This window comes from Eriocheir sinensis, chromosome 63 (assembly GCF_024679095.1).
Source record: "Eriocheir sinensis breed Jianghai 21 chromosome 63, ASM2467909v1, whole genome shotgun sequence".
Taxonomy (NCBI): domain Eukaryota; kingdom Metazoa; phylum Arthropoda; class Malacostraca; order Decapoda; family Varunidae; genus Eriocheir; species Eriocheir sinensis.
In genome coordinates, this window is record NC_066571.1 from 9,765,198 (window position 1) to 9,781,606 (window position 16,409).

The 16,409-nt window shown below is 44.4% G+C and overlaps 1 protein-coding gene across 2 annotated transcripts in view; it reads left to right on the forward strand.

Moving 5' to 3' along the window:
- Positions 1 to 16,409, forward strand: part of LOC126987014 (uncharacterized) — a 31,497-nt gene that overhangs the window by 2,738 nt on the left and 12,350 nt on the right. Inside the window, exons 2-8 of one of the 2 annotated variants that reach the window (XM_050843649.1) lie at positions 5,872 to 6,005; positions 6,472 to 6,715; positions 8,059 to 8,261; positions 8,752 to 8,908; positions 9,735 to 9,805; positions 10,593 to 10,683; positions 14,773 to 14,918. In XM_050843649.1, coding sequence (XP_050699606.1) covers positions 6,552 to 6,715; positions 8,059 to 8,261; positions 8,752 to 8,908; positions 9,735 to 9,805; positions 10,593 to 10,683; positions 14,773 to 14,918 — 832 coding nt within the window. In that variant the 5' untranslated portion in view covers positions 5,872 to 6,005; positions 6,472 to 6,551. The remainder of the gene's footprint in view (positions 1 to 5,871; positions 6,006 to 6,471; positions 6,716 to 8,058; positions 8,262 to 8,751; positions 8,909 to 9,734; positions 9,806 to 10,592; positions 10,684 to 14,772; positions 14,919 to 16,409) is intronic. The other variant, XM_050843648.1, reaches the window with a different exon arrangement.

Below are 16,409 nucleotides of genomic sequence, written 5' to 3' on the forward strand. Positions count from 1 at the left end.
AAGTGACTAGGACTAAATGTTATCTGATGTGTTAATCGTGTAAATGTGAGGCGTTGAAGGGAGACTAAAGGGGAGGGGCAGCACGGTGGGAGGAATTAATGGATCTGCGCCCATAATGTAACCCTCTGATGTTCTTTTGTCTGTAGAAGTGACTAGGATTAAATGTTATCTGATGTGTTAATCGTGAAAATGTGAGGCGTTGAAGGGAGACTAAAGGGGAGGGGCAGCACGGAGAGGAATTAATGGATCTGCGCCCATAATGTAACCATCTGATGTTCTTTTGTCTGTAGAAGCGACTAGGACTAAATGTTGTCTGATGTGTTAATCGTGTGAGGCGTTGAAGGGAGACTAAAGGGGAGGGGCAGCACGGAGGGAGGAATTAAGAAATCATCACCCCTAATGTAACCGTCTGATGTTCCTTTGTCCGCTCAAACGACAAGGACTAAAATGTGCTCTGTGTTAATCGTGAAAATGTGAGGTGCTGAAGGGAGACTAAAGGAAAGAGACAACATGCATGGAGGGACGATTTCTGGGATCTGCGCTTTTTAAATGTTCCCTGTTTTTGTGTCCGTTCAAATGTTCAGCTTTCAAGGCAGAGTAAAGGAAATAAACAGGATGGCGGGAAGAATTAAGGGATATGCGTCTTCTTAGTATTTCCCAAGTGTGTGATTTTCTTTTCTGTCCGTTCAAGCGACTGGGGCGATATGTACTCCGGCGTGTTAGTCGTGAAAATGTGACTCTCTTAGGACAGACTAAAGGAGACAGACTACATGAGGGATAAGTGCTGGGATCTGTGCTTCTTGAAAATTCCCCATGTTTTGTTAGGCCGATCAAATGACTACTCTATCCATGTTAAGTTGGCAGATAAGCCCCTCCCCCTTCCGCTAATACGTGTACATCAATTGCCAGCCGCCAGTCAAGCTACAACGCTCTTTCCACCTCGTTTCATATGATTGGCGGATAAAAGTTGAATATTTTTTTTACATTAAAGGACACGGCTTGAGAACAACAAAAAGAGTACACAAAAAAAGCCCGCTACTCACCGCTCCTATAAAAAATAAAAATAAAGAGTAGCCAAAAGAGAGGTCAATTCCGGGTGGTATTGGTGGTGGGCGAAATTGGTCGATGGTTGACGGGTGAGCGAATGGAAAACAGGGCGAAACGTGCTCCTGTGCATTAGTCGTGGAAATGTAAGGCTTTGAAGGCGGATTAAAGGAGAGAGATAGGATGAGGGAGGGATTAAAAGGGGTCTGCTCGGACAAAATTTGGGCCAAGACTACGCTCACAATATAGGTTCCTCACGTTCCCCAAGGCGATGGTTTTGGAAATTTGAGGCTCTGAAGGCGGATTAAAGGAGACAGATAGGATGAGGGAGGGATTAAAAGGGATCTGGTCGGACAAAATTCGGGCCAAAACTACGCTCACAATATAGGTTCCTCACGTTCCCCAAGGCGATGGTTTGACACGTAACTTTGACATATATTCATTCTCAGGGGGGACAAGAAATTGCAGTCATGTGTATATCTCTTTATCAGCGACACGATATAACTGGTGCATGATGGCCGATAAATAAATGACGCAGCTATCTCCTTCAGTGCTGTCGCGGTAAACGAGTTACAGTAAATTGAGCGAATCGCTGTATTGACGTTGATGCAGGAACATTGTGCAGTAGAAAATGTGAAAGGTTGCTAGTTTGTGAAGTAGATAGTTCCCCAGAGCTGGAATAGTAAAAAGCCTCAGAAACCAAGGCGAGTAATAAGAACAACAGACAAACTAAGAGACGGTGTATTATTGGAAGCTCATGCATTATTTTGACGGAGAAGCAGACGCGGGATGTTGCAGAGAATGTGAAATGTTGCTGGCACGGGAAGAATAATCGTCAGAAGCTAGACTGTCGTGAAAAGCGCCAAACACACACGAGAAAACATCAATAAACATAACCGTAAACTTAGCGAGTGTATACAGAGATTGTGAGGTGTTGCCGGTGCGCGAAGGGAATGTTATCATGAAGTGGAATAGTATCAAGAGCCTCAGACACAAATAAGAATATAAAAAGAACATGAAAAAATATCGCGCTGGTTATTTGTGTAAGTGCATAAAAGGAATGTAGCGGAGAATGTGAGATATTGCTTGCACGGGGAGGAATGACTGTCAGGAGCAAGAACAATATCAAGAGTGTTCAGACGCACGTAAGGAAGACAGAGAAAACAACAATGGCAGAAAACTTAACGATGGTCTTAGCGAAAGCGTTTACAGAGAATGTGAAAGGTTGCTGGTACGCGAAGGGAATATTATCATGAAATGGAATCATATCAAGAGCGTCAGACACACATAAAAAAAATACAAAGGAAAACCAAAAACAGTAAACGATGGGGTATTAGTGAAAGAGCATATTCATTATTTTAACTCGGGTGCAGAAACGGAATTTAGCAGAGAACGTGCAATGTTGGTGAGTGAGGGAATAATTGTCAGGCGCAAGAACAATATAAAAACATCAGACACACAAGGGAAGCAGAGGACCAACAATAGCAGAAAACTTAACGATGGAATTAGTGAAAGCGTGTACAGAGAATGTGAAAGGCTGCTGGTTCGTGAAGGAATAATATAGTCGGGAATTGGAATAATGCTACAACCGTCATACATAGGAATAACATAAGAACAGAACAAAATAACAGTGACATTGGGGAAAGTGCTTACATTGTTTTGGCGGGGACGGATAAGGAAAAATATGTATCAGAGAATGTGAAATCCTGTTGGTGTGTCCAGGGATAATAGTCACAAGGGTCAAACTAACGTAAAATTAACAAAAGAGCAAGAACTAAAATAAACGGTGGCATTGGGGAAAGTGCAGTGCCTATATTGTTTTGAGAGGGCTGCGGCAACGAGGTGTAATGTTAGGGGTGTAGTGGAAGGTTAATGGTGCGTGAAGGAAGAATAAATAAACAACTGGAACCTTACTATCAAACGCATCAATCTCACACATGAAAAAATAAAGTAATAACAACAACGAGAGAAGAAAAGTTAATGTTGGTATTAGCGAAAGTGTATACGTAATAACAAAAAGATGATAATGATGATGATGATGGTGATGATAGAGAACAGTTTTATGATCATTGTATGAGAAATAGAGGAGGACCAGAGGATGAAGATGAAGGAATGATACTTGTAATACTAAAATAAAGAGAAAAGAGGAGATAAAAGATATGTTTAGGGAGGAAAATAAAAGTTACTCGAATATACTCTAAAGAGATGAAACCCAAAAAAATATAGCCTACTGAAAGATACGAAGAAGGTAAATACTGACAATAAAATAATGAAAGAGAAAATAAATATACACAAAAAACATGCAAAGTCGTGCAATAGAGTAATGAAAAAAAACAACAGGGCAAAGATTACAATGCGAGATGAGAAATGTGTCATAATTTGCAACTTTGCGTGTATAGAGCTCATAAAAAAAGTAATGTAGGAGTAATTATGTGTGTGTGTGTGTGTGTGTGTGTGTGTGTGTTGATTACCGTGCAGTTTAAAAGAGCGTTAGCCACGGAGTAATGTAAACGCGGCTGGCTGTGTCCGTAGACTTTCACGCGTCACCGCCCAGGCTCCGCTCCGCCCATGACACACGCTTTTCTTGTGGGCGAAGAAAAGTTTGTGGCAATCTCGTGAACATTTTGCCAGAATAACTTTTGCTGGTCAATTTTCTGTTGCTAAATATGGCCTAAGATTTCCCGAGACTTTGTTGTTGAACTCTGTGTTAACATTTTCTGTATACGTTACGTAGGAGTTGCGTGTGAACCAGAAACCTTGTGTGTGAGTTATGAGGTTACTTCGGGGGACGGTGTGAGGGAATGTCTAGTGTTTTAACTAATTTATTTTTCATTGCTTTACCTTGCTTGCTCTTTTTTCTCTGGCCTACAATAACAAAATTAGACATGACTAATTTGATAGTTATAATTCTGTTATCAATAAATCATCTCTCTCTCTACGTGTGTGTGTGTGTGTGTGTGTGTGTGTGTGTGTGTGTGAAGCGGGGCAGGGGTGTGTGGAGGGGGCGCCACACCAACCTCCCCCACCCACCCCCACACACACACTCACACCCACAGCCACGCAGCACCATCGACCCGGCAGTCCTTGAGGCCCATCACGGCAGGTCAGGTCACGGCAAGGTCACTCACTCACCCTCCACAACTCACCGCCGTTTCACTTATCCCCGCTAGCTACTAACCTGCCCGTAAGGTATGACCTCCTCTATTACCATCACCACCACCACCACCACCACCACCACCACACGACACGCCTCACCACATCCAACAGTGCACATAAGAAAACACATGGCAACCCAGAGAGCTAAGCACAAGTAGTTCTTCTTTCCCCTTCCATTATTAATACGTTGTCTTCATTTGAAACCTGTTTTTCACATTATTGTTACAGAATTCTTGTCAAACTATCTTTAGGTTCATAAAACTACCCATGGAAATACCCGCAAATTAAACGAAAGCCTTACGAAATGTGTGTGTGTGTGTGTGTGTGTGTGTGTGTGTGTGTGTGTGTGTGTGTGTGTGTGTGTGTGTGTGTGTGTGTGTGTGTGTGTGTGTGTGTGTGTGTGCGGCAAGATTATAACGATGCTTCTCTTCTCTCGGTTATATACAGTGAAGACGAGTTCGTAGGAAGGTGAGTGTGTACTGGAGGGAGATCATATCGTTTGTGGGGAGAGTTAGTATGAGGTGTGTTGGTACATGGGGCGACTTGTATCATCAGGGTGACTATGTGTGTGTGTGTGTGTGTGTGTGTGTGTGTGTGTGTGTGTGTGTGTGTGTGTGTGTGTGTGTGTAAACCCCGAAATGGCTGAGAATATCATAATATCATTCGTATTTGCATCAACATGACATCTGGTTAGTTTATTACATTCATTTACTATCCTATTCTGAAGCAGTTTTTAGCAATATCCTTAAAGGTAAACTATTCCTCTTTTTACCCATTGATGCGAGTCCTCTCACATCTGCTAAATTTGTTCCATTCATTCACTATCCAATTTCGAATTCTTGATCTTAAAATTGTTCAAGTTGTATCCATTGGTGCGGGTTCTATCACATTTTTCTTCAGTACAGTAGCATATCACTGTACTCAGCCTTGTACCAACCACCCTCTCTGCGCCCTTCCCTCAACCCCCTTATCATCATCATTATGCATCACACACGCGTCTATCCTTCACCAGCTCTTAAGCATCCATCTTGCTCCTTTCTCGTTTTCCTCAGACACATTCTTCACATTCTTTCACCACATTCTGCCATCTTTTACGTCTTTCTCGACCTTGACTCCTGCCTGCTCTCCCACGCCTCCAGCTCCGTCAATCTTTGCCTCCCTCCCCTCTCCGTGGTGAAAGCAAGCCGCCTCACTCCTCCCCTCTTCCCTGTCCTCTCTTCTCCTTCCTCCCTCTTTTCTCTTCCCTCCCGCTTTGAGGATAAAGTATTGTGCATTCTTTCCGCCAGTCGCCTGCCGGAAATGGACAGGAAGGATTGAAGGCCTAGGGGCGGAAGACGTGTGTGTGTGTGTGTGTGTGTGTGTGTGTGCAAGAGAGAGAGAGAGAGAGAGAGAGAGAGAGAGAGAGAGAGAGAGAGAGAGAGAGAGAGAGAGAGAGAGAGAGAGAGAGAGAGAATGTATGTTGTTGGAGAAATTCATCTATGTAACATTGCGTATCATCATGACCATAACTATCATTACTCAACATATACATCATTTCTCGCGTTCATTTACACAAAATATATCAACCGGGGTCTTTTCTGGACTAATGTGAACTAAAACCCATACTCATCCTTACCATCAACTAGAGAACTATTGCAATTTACTAACCTTCTGATGTCCTTCTCCTTTAAGACCATGGAAACCTGAGACTGAGGAAGTACGACTGGAGACGAGACGCAAGCACAGGGACACTCACAAGATGGCAGCACCGGGGTGAAGGGAGGAAAGGAAGGACGGGACGCGGCATATTCCCAATCTCTCTACGGGTATGTGGTCTCTGAGTGAAGACGCCTGGGTGTGGCTTCGAAACTAATCACGGGGGGTTCTGCAAAACACTCTCATTGTGATTCCCACTCAAAATTACTCTACGTGACTCCAACTAAACCTAACCTAACCTAACCTAACCTAGCGTTATGGATTCCCACTCAAAATTATCTTATATTACTCCAACTAAACCTAACCTAACCTAACCTAATCTAGCGTTATGGATTCCCACTCAAAATTATCTTATATTACTCCAACTAAACCTAACCTAACCTAACCTAATCTAGCGTTCTGGATTCCCACTCAAAATTTCCCTAAATGACCCAACTAAACCTTACCTAACCTAACCTAACGTAACTTGACCTAACCTAACCTAACCTAGCGTTCTGGATTCCCACTCAATATTACCCTAAATGACTCCAACTAAACCTTACCTAACCTAACCTAACGTAACCTGACCTGTTTAAGAGCTGGGAAATACTCGGGCAGCGACACTTCAGCACACACGTATACACCCCTCAGGCGACCCCAAGGAAAGACCCGGCAAGATGCACCTGTTCCTGAAGACGCTGTACATGCTGACGGTGATGGTGACGACGGCGATGATGATGGTCGTGGTACTGCTGTCCACACCCGACATCCACGCCCGCCTCACCACCAACGGGATGTACCAGCGCACCGACCTCGCCTACAACCAGCTCGTTATCCAGAGGTAGAGATAGTTAGGTAGTTAGATAGATATTAAGTTAGTGATATAGAGAGTAAGATGACCTCGCCTACAACCAACTCGTTATCCGATGTTAAGTTAGTAATATAGAGAGTAAGATGACCTCCTCATACAACATAGTTAGGTAGTTAGATAGATGTTAAGTTAGTATAGAGAGAAGAAAGATGACTCCGCCTACAACCAGCTGATGACCTCGCCTACAACCAGCTCGTTATCCAGAGGTAGAGACAGATAGTTAGGTAGTTAGATAGATGTTAAGTTAGTGATATAGAGAGTAAGATGACCTCGCCTACAACCAACTCGTTATCCAGAGGTAGAGACAGATAGTTAGGTAGTTAGATAGATGTTAAGTTAGTGATATAGAGAGTAAGATGACCTCGCCTACAACCAGCTCGTTATCCAGAGGTAGAGATAGTTAGGTAGTTAGATAGATATTAAGTTAGTGATATAGAGAGTAAGATGACCTCGCCTACAACCAGCTCGTCATCCAGAGGTAGAGATAGTTAGGTAGTTAGATAGATGTTAAGTTAGTAATATAGAGAGTAAGATGACCTCGCCTACAACCAACTCGTTATCCAGAGGTAGAGACAGATAGTTAGGTAGTTAGATAGATATTAAGTTAGTGATATAGAGAGTAAGATGACCTCGCCTACAACCAACTCGTTATCCAGAAGTAGAGACAGATAGTTAGGTAGTTAGATAGATGTTAAGTTAGTGATATAGAGAGTAAGATGACCTCGCCTACAACCAGCTCGTTATCCAGAGGTAGAGATAGTTAGGTAGTTAGATAATTATAATAGTTAGTGATATAGAGAGTTAGATAGATAGATAGATAGATAGTTAGAGAGTTAGATGATTGGATAGTTTGATATATAGCTAGTTAAGTAGATAATAGACAGGTAGTTAGGTAGTTAGATGGTTAGAATGTTAGATAGTTAAATAGTAAGATAGATAGATAGATATTTGGATAAGTAGATCAGTAGTTAGATAGTCAGATAGTTAGAGAGTATGATAGTTAGATAGTTAGGTAATTAGTCAGATAGTTAGTTAGATAGACCGATAGAAACAGAGAGAGAGAGAGGACTTGTTTTCCTTCTCATCAAAACCATCAATGCATAACTCAAACATCCCTCAATTATCTTCCTTTCCTGGGTCATATAAGAACGTAAAACAGGAACGGGAATGTGGGAATGAAAATAAGAGCATACATTCCTTCCTTAACTTACTTGAAATGAATAAGAATGCGAATAGAGGTGGAAACAGGAATAAGAAATGACAAACAAGAAAAAGCAGTGTAACAAGGCCACCTACCATTTCCTCGTCCCCAGCCTCGACAACCCTGGAGTGTTTGTGGCGGACGAGACGAGTGACGTGCAGGAGGAGGACGAGGAGGAGGAGGAGGAAGCAGAGGAGAAGAAGAAGGGTGCTGGGGAGGAGGTGAAGCAGAGTGGAGGAGGCGAAGATGAGCACCAGAGACAGCGAGGCCCCGTGAAGCGAGAGGCAGCTTGGGACTACTCGGGAAACAACACGGGTAAGAGAGAGGAAGGAGTTTTAGGCCCGTACGCTCTCGCCTCTCATAACACATATTTCCAGAGGGGCCATAAAGGAGATTAGTCGTGTTCTCAGGAGTGTTTTTCCTCCCTCCTCTGACTTATTTGAGTTTATGTTGATATCTTTCTTTCCGTCACTCCAAAACATCTGCCTATCAACCTACCTAACTCTATATTATGACGTGAGGATTAAGTATGTATTCTCTAACGCTTTTGCCACCACAACATATATTTCCAGACGGGCCATTAAAGAGATTAGTAAAGTTCCCAAGAGTGTTTTTCTTTTACGTTCAGAGTACAGAGGTCGTCTTAAGCTACCCAAGTTACCCCTGGAAAGCCTTAGAACGTCCACGAAAGCCTGTTCCTGTTCTTTTTGTTCTTGTTCTTATTCTCATTCTCGTTCTTCTTGTTCTTCCTCTTCTTCCTTTCCCACCCGCTTCACCTCACCCCCTCCCTCTCTCCACCGCGCAGGTCACCTCAAGATCCTGCTGGACTATGGACGGCCGCAGCACGAGCCTTGGCCGGGGCGCGTGGGCTGTGCAGGCCTGCGCGTTGCCTTCGCCCGCCGCCTGACGCTGCCCAGGACCGCGCTCGCCTCCTTCCCCGGCTCCGGCAATACGTGGCTTAGGTGAGTAGGCGTATGTATGTATGTATGTATGTAGATATGTACGTATTTTTTCTTTTTAGTGAAGGAGGCAGCTCAGGGACAAAAAAAAAAAAGTGAAGGAAAAAACTTAATCACTGCTCATATAAAAGAGAGTAGTAGTGTATGTATGTATGTATATATGTATGTATGTATGTATGTATGTATATTTTTACAGTAAAGGAAGCAGCTCAAGGGTAAAAATAAATAAGTAAAAAAACGCCCACTATCGCTACTCCGGTTAAAAAAAAGTAGAAATGATTGCCATAAGTGAGGTTAATATCGGGTGGAAAGAGCTGTGTCGGATGTAGGTAGGTAGGTAAGTAGGTAGGTAAGTAGATAGGTATTAGGTAGGTACAGGTAGGCTAGTCTCTTGAATCTCCTCCATTACTGCTCTGTTCAAAGTAACCCGTCAAATAAGCTCCGCCCCTTTCCCCATCAAGTATATATCATTGGCTCGTTCATACGCATGCCACACCCCCTCCCCAACTCAGGGCTGCATGTTATTGGTGGATGCTGGTAAACCCTCATTGATGGATGCTTGGGTGGAGTAGGCGGGGCTTACTTGCAATATTACCTTGAATAGAGTATAACCTCACATCCTGGTCTTCAACTCTGGCTGCATGTGATTGGTGGAGGCTAGGAAAGGTTCAGTTTTATTGGTGAAGTAGGGCGGGGCTTGTGCGCCTTAATAGCTTGAAGAGTATATAACCTCAACCTCATATGATCGTCTGGCGTGAGAATGTTTATATCATGTTGGTGGTTCTCGGAGTGGCGTGAACAGAGTCTAACCGCGTCTCTCCCTCTCCAGGTACCTCATTCAGGGCGCGACGGGTCTCTTCACCGGCTCTGTGTACCTGGACCGTGAACTGGCGACAAAGGGTAAGCAATTAGGGACACTCACCTGCCCTTACCTGGAGAACTCTCACCATAAGTATATAAAGTGGTAGTAGTAGCAGTAGTAGTAGTAGTAGTAGTAGTAGTAGTGTAGTAATGTAGTAGTAGTAGTAGTAGTAGTAGTGATAGTGGTTGTTGTAGTTGTAGTAGTAATGATAATAGAAGGAAAAGGAGGAGGAGGAGGAGGAGGAGGAGTGTTGTGATGGGGAGGTAACAGCTGAAATAATGCTAAAAGCGTGACCTCAGCGTGAATTCCTTTTAGTCACGCCACGCACAACAACACGTAACGCTCACAATTAACTAGAAAATATCGACTTTGCGGCAGTGGCTGCGGCGGCGGCGGCGGCGGCGGCGATGGTGGTAGAGGTGGATGTATTTGTAAATGTTTTTGTTACGCGTCTTTCTTTCTTTCGTGTTTATATTAAATTTTTAGTGTCACGATACCTAAGATAATTATTTATGGTCATTATACTATTTCACTCACTCACTAAATAACTAATTAACTAACTACGTAACTGACTGACTAACTAATTAACTAGGTAATGAACTAAATAGAAATCTACCACATCTAACTAATCAGCTAAATAATAAACTTGCTAGCTAATTGACTAACTTGCTTTCTATACAACAAACTAACTTCCATATCTAACACCCCATCTACCTACCTACGTAACTCTCACACAGACTAAGTAACCAGGAGTCGCTGAGGGCAGGGAGGGCGGTACAGGGAAGAGGAAGGGTGACGGTAATGGCTGTTCATGGCTCGTTTCAGGATTTTACGGCGAGAACGAACCTCCAGAGTGCGGCTGCGCGGTGGTGGTGAAGACACACGGATATTGCTTGGCGGGGCTGCCGGCGACCAAGTGAGTGTGTGTGTGTGCGTGTGTGTGTGTGTGTGTTAACCCCTTGAATGCGGATTTCCTATAGTTAGACCTCACCAAGCTACTGGAATGGAGCAAAAAGTGGCTGTTACAATTCAATGAAGAAAAATGTAAAGTCCTGCACCATGGGAGGCGATATCCAGCACACCAATACCACATGGGAAACACTCCACTATCCACCACAGAGGCAGAGAAAGACCTGGGAGTATAATGTTACCAGGCTACCAGGGAAGGCCAAATCCGTGCCAATCGCAGCGGACGGGTTAAGTTCTGCAATACATATGGATCTTCTTTGGAGCATCGCATACATCCTCTCTATCACACAAGATTAATAATGGTGACGCCTGGTATCTCCTAACACGGGCTATTGAGCAACTTCCCTCACCCCCTACAAATACATCTAGTAACCTTCAATCCAGTAACCTTTCAATCGTATTTATATAAACTCCGTATTTGCTTAATTTGGCTCAAGAGGTTTTTTCGTTCATAGTGCAGCAGCCCTATCACAATGCCGCTATACCCCCGAAATCAACCTCCACGAAAGCCTGATCAAATGTGGGCCAGGGAAGGAAAGGTATGGGAAGGGTGGAGAAGACAAGGGAAGGGAAGGAAAGGGAAGGGACAGGAGGCATAGAGAAGGAAAGGGAAGAGAAGGGATGGGATGGAAAAGGAAGGGGAAGGGAAAGGAGGCGTAGGGAAGGAATGGGAAGAGAAGGGATGGGATGGAAAAGGAAGGGGAAGGGAAGGAAAGGGAAGAGAAGGGATAGAAAAGGAAGGGAAAGGAAAGGAAAGAGAAGAGAAGGGATGGGATGGAAAAGGAAGGGGAAGGGAAGGGAGGCATAGGGAAGGAAAGGGAAGAGAAGGCATGGGATGGAAAAGGAAGGGGAAGGGAAGGGAGGCATAGGGAAGGAAAGGGAAGAGAAGGGATGGGATGGAAAAGGAAGGGAAAGGGAAAAGAGGGGAAAAGGACGGGAAATAGTTGCGAATATGAGTTAAGAAGAGTATCAAGACACCTCTCCGCCCTGAACTGACCTCTCTTCTGGACACTCTTTGCTGTTAACTTTTATAGGAGCGGGGAGTAGCGGGCATTTTTTTTTTTTACTCTTTTTTATTGCCCTTGAGCCGTGTCCTCTGACGATAAAAAAAGAACAGTATAATCAAGGCGGGGTCGAACCAGTGCCAGATTCTATACAAGGATAAGCTCTGCGCCTCCCTCACTGACGCTTCGGGAAATAACAAGGAAATAAAAAAATCCCTAAGACTGTTTCCGAGGTTCATGGCGATATCATTGACCGTTTTGTATTCCTGCCTCCGTTTCCTCTTCCTCCTCCTCCTCTTCTTTTTTTTTTTTCTTCTTCTTCTTCTTCTTCTTCCTTCGCATTCTTGACCTCCCGGTTCTCGTGATAAGAAGTCATCGTTTTTCGTCTGGTGTCCTCATTCTCTCTCTCTCTCTCTCTCTCTCTCTCTCTCTCTCTCTCTCTCTCTCAACTTACGTACCTTCGGATGAAAGTTACTGCTTGCGGTTTATGGAGGGGCGAGGTGCGTTAGGGGGGGTGGGGGGGGAGGGTGGTGAAGGGGGGAGGGGGTCTTAGTGGGGGGTGACGCTCCCTTCCTTTAAGCTGAGTGGCAGAGCAGAATACTTACCGGGGCGTTGGTGGCGGCGGAACATGGATGGGGAAAGTAAGTCACGGAAGAAAGGGAAGGAAAGGAAAGGGAACGGAACGGAAGGAAAGGGAAGGGAAGGGAAGGATATGGAAGGGAAGGGTAGGGTAGGGTAGGGTAGGGAAGAGTAGGGAAGTGAAGGAATGGAAGGAAAGGGAGGGGAAGGGAAGGATATGGAAGGGAAGGGTAGGGTAGGGTATGGTAAGGAAGGGTAGGGAAGTGAAGTGAAGGGAAGGGAAGGGAAGAGAAGGAACGGAAGGAAAGGGAAGGGAAGGGAAGGATATGGAAGGGAAGGGTAGGGGAGGGGAGGGTAGGGAAGGGTCGGGAAGTGAAGTGAAGGGAAGGAAAGGGAAGGGAAGGGAAGGATACGGAAGGGAAGGGTAGGGAAGGGGAGGGTAGGGAAGGGTCGGGAAGTGAAGTGAAGGGAAGGGAAGGGTATGGAAGGGAAGGGAATGGAAGGGGAAAGAGGGGAAGGAAGGGAAGGGAAACTGAATGAAAGGAGAGAATGGAGTTTAAAGGGAAATGAAATGAAATGAAAGGGAAGGGTATAGGGAAGGATAGGAAATAAAGGGAAGGGAAGGGAAGGGAAGGGAAGAAAGGGGACGGGGAGGATAGGGTAGTAGATGAAAGGGAAGGGTAGGAAAGGAAAGGGAAGGGGAGGGAATTGAAGGGAAGGAGAAGCACTTATTTTCCCTTCCCTTCTCTTTCCTTTCTCTTCCCTTCTCTTTCTTTCCCTTCCTTTTCTTTCCCTCCCCTTCTCTTCCCCTTCCCTTTCCTCTCCTTGTCTTCTCCTCTCCTTCTTTCCCTTCCTCTTCTTTCACTCATTTTCCCTTCCCTTCTCTTTCCTTTCTTTCTCTTCCCTTCTATTTCTTTCCCTTCCTCTTCTTTCACTCATTTTCCCTTCCCCTCTCTTTCCTCTTCTTTCTCTTCCCTTCTATTTCTTTTTCTTCCTATTCTTTCCTTCATTTTCCTTTCCCTTCTTTTCCCTTTCCTTCTCTTCTCCTCTCCTTCTTTTCCTTCCTTTTCCTTCACTAATTTTCCCTTCCCTTCTTTTTCCTTTCCTTCTCTTCTCCTCTCCTTCTTTTCCTTCCTTTTCCTTCACTCATTTTCCCTTCCCTTCTCTTTCCTCTCCTTCTCTTCCCTTATCCCTCCTCCTTCACCTCTTCCTTCTCTTCCTCCTTCTCTTTCTCCTCTAATTTCTCGTCCTTTTCCTCCTCTACTTTTTTCCTCCTCTTTTTCCTCTACTTTCTCGTTCTTCTCTCCCTCCTCTGTTATTTTTCCTTTCTATCCCTCTCTTTCCTTTCCCTTACTTTCCCTCCCCTTCCCTTCTCTTTTCTAATCTTTCCTTTCCCTTCCCTGCACTTCCTTCCTTTCTTCATCCTTTCGCCTTTTCTCTATTCCCATTTCTTTGTATATTTGATCTCTCTTTCTCATTATTCTTAAGAGGGAATCATGCTGAACCTCTTGACTTCTTCCTTCCTTCCTTTATTTCCTCCTCTACTTCCTCCTTCGCTTCGTTCTACTTTTCTATCTGATCCTACTCTTTCTCCTCCTTCTCCGTCTCTTCTCTTCTTTCTCCTCTTCCTCCTCCTACTCTTCCTCCTTTTCCTCCTTCTCCTTTTTCTCCTCTTCGTTTTTCCTCCTTCTCTTCCTCCTCTTACTCTCCTTCTTTCTTATCTTCCTCCTCTATTTCTCCTCCTTTTCCTCTTCCTCCTCCTACTCTTCCTCTTCCTTCTCTTCCCCATCCTTCTTCTCTTCCTCTTCTTCAATTCCACTATTTCCTCCTCCTTCTCTTCTTTCTCCCTCCCTTCCTCCTCCTCTTCCTCCTGCTCTAACCTTCCTCCTCCTCTTCCTCCTCCTCCTCTTCCTCCTCCTCTTCCTTCTCTTCCTCCTGCCTCCTACACATTTAATTTTTGAGGTGGAGGGAAGGAGGGAAAGAGACAGCGGATCGTTACTCACTTCTCTCTCTCTCTCTCTCATTCACTTTCTCTCTCTCTCTTTCTCTCTCACTCACTCACTTTCCGTCTCTCACTTTCCCTTCGCTCACTCATGTTCTCTCTCCTTCTCTTTCCTTCACAGTCCCTCCCATCACTCATATTTCCTCTCCCTTTCACTTTCTCTCACTTTCCTCTCTCTCACTCACCTTCCTTTCACATACTGTCACTTTTTCTCTCCACTCCTCTCCCCTTTCACTCAGTTTCTCTCCCATTCACCTTCTCTCTCTACCTCACTTTCCCCCTCTCACCTGCCTTCTCTCTCCGACCCAGCATCCCGTATTCACTTTCCCTCTCCCTAACACACCTTTAATCCACTACCTTTCCCCCTCCTTCGTACTCATTTTCTCTCTCCCAGTCACTTTCCCTCACCCTCTCCCCCCCTCTCACCTCTCACCCCTCTCCCCCCCCGTAGAGAGGAGCGCTTGCGGGACTTGGAGCGGTTCTACGGGCGCGGTTTGCTACTGCTGCGGAGCCCTTACGACACGCTGATCGCATATCGTAACTACCTGACGGCCGGACACCTGGGCGTGGCGGGACCCGACGCCTTCAGGGGCACAGGTGAGGCGGAGAGGCGTCACGCTACCTGGATGACTTTCTCTTTCTTTTCCTGTTTGTTTGTTTTTTGCTTTTTGCTTTCCCTTTTCTCTGTTTTTTTTCGTATTTTTGTTTTTGTTTGTTTGTTTGTTTAGTTGTTTGTTTGGTTGGTTGGTTGCTTCTTTACTTCATTCCTTCCTTCCTTCTGTCCTTTCATAATTCATTCTTTCTTTTTTCTTTTCTTCCTTCCTTTTTATTGCTTTCTTTCTTTCTCTCCTTTTTTTCTTTCTTTCTTTCTTCCTCCCTCCTTCCCTTCCTTCCTTCCTTCCTTCCTTCCCTCCTTCCTTCTTTCCTTCCATCCATCCTTCCTCTTTTCCTTCCTTCCCTCCCTCCTTCCTTCCTCCCTTCCTTCCTTCCTTTCCATCCTTCCTTTCTTTTCTGAGGCAAATGAAAAACGGGCGTCAGTCAGTTCTCCTCTTTATATTTATTTTCATGAGGCGAGGGAGCTCTGGGTTTCTGTTCTCTCTCTCTTTCTTTCTCTCTCTCCATTTTTTGAGGTGGGGGGAGGGTGCTGGCTGCGGCGATGTCTCTTTTTATTTATTCATTTATTATTTTTACGACCCGGGTGCCGAGGGGGAGAACAAAAAGGAAATAAAAAGAGAAAGCCAATGCGCGCTGCTGCTAGAAAAATAAAAATAATAATAAAACTACAGAGAATTTAGAAAGCGTGATTTTTCAAGTTTCCAGATAGATTTTTATGCTTCTTTTTTTAAATTGTCGTTGGAAGAAGGAAATACAGACAAAGGAAGGCTATTCAAGAGTTTACCAGTGAAAGGGGTGAAGGAATGGGGATACAGGTTAACTCTTGCACTAGGATGAAGGACTGAAGATACTGGTTAACTCTTGCATTAAGTTAACTCTTAGGTTGAGGGAATGAAGATACGGGTTAACTCTTGCATTAGGTTGAAGGAATTAAGATACAGGTTAACTCTTGCACTAGGATGAAGGACTGAAGATACTGGTTAACTCTTGCATTATGTTAACTCTTAGGTTGAGAGAATGAAGATACAGGTTAACTCTTGCATTAGGTTGAAAAAAGGAAGATACGGGTTAACTCTTGGATTAGGTTGAAGGAATGAAGATATACGTTAACTCTTGCATTAGGCTGAAAGAAGGAAGATACAGGTTAACTCTTGCATTAGGTTGAAAGAAGGAAGATACAGGTTAACTCTTGCATTAGGTTGAAGGAATGAAGATACACGTTAACTCTTGCATTAGGCTGAAAGAAGGAATATACAAGTTGACTCTTGCATTAGGTTGAAAGAAGGAAGATACAGGTTAACTCTTGCATAAGGGAATTGGACGACATAGGGATGGGAAGTCTTATGCAGCGAGGCCGAAGAGAATGGGAGGAGGCAGATGAAGAAATGAAGGCACAGGTTAACTCTTGCATTGGGAGTTGGATAGCGTATGGACGATTCAGTATTAAGTCTTGTCTAATGAGGGCGGGGAAGG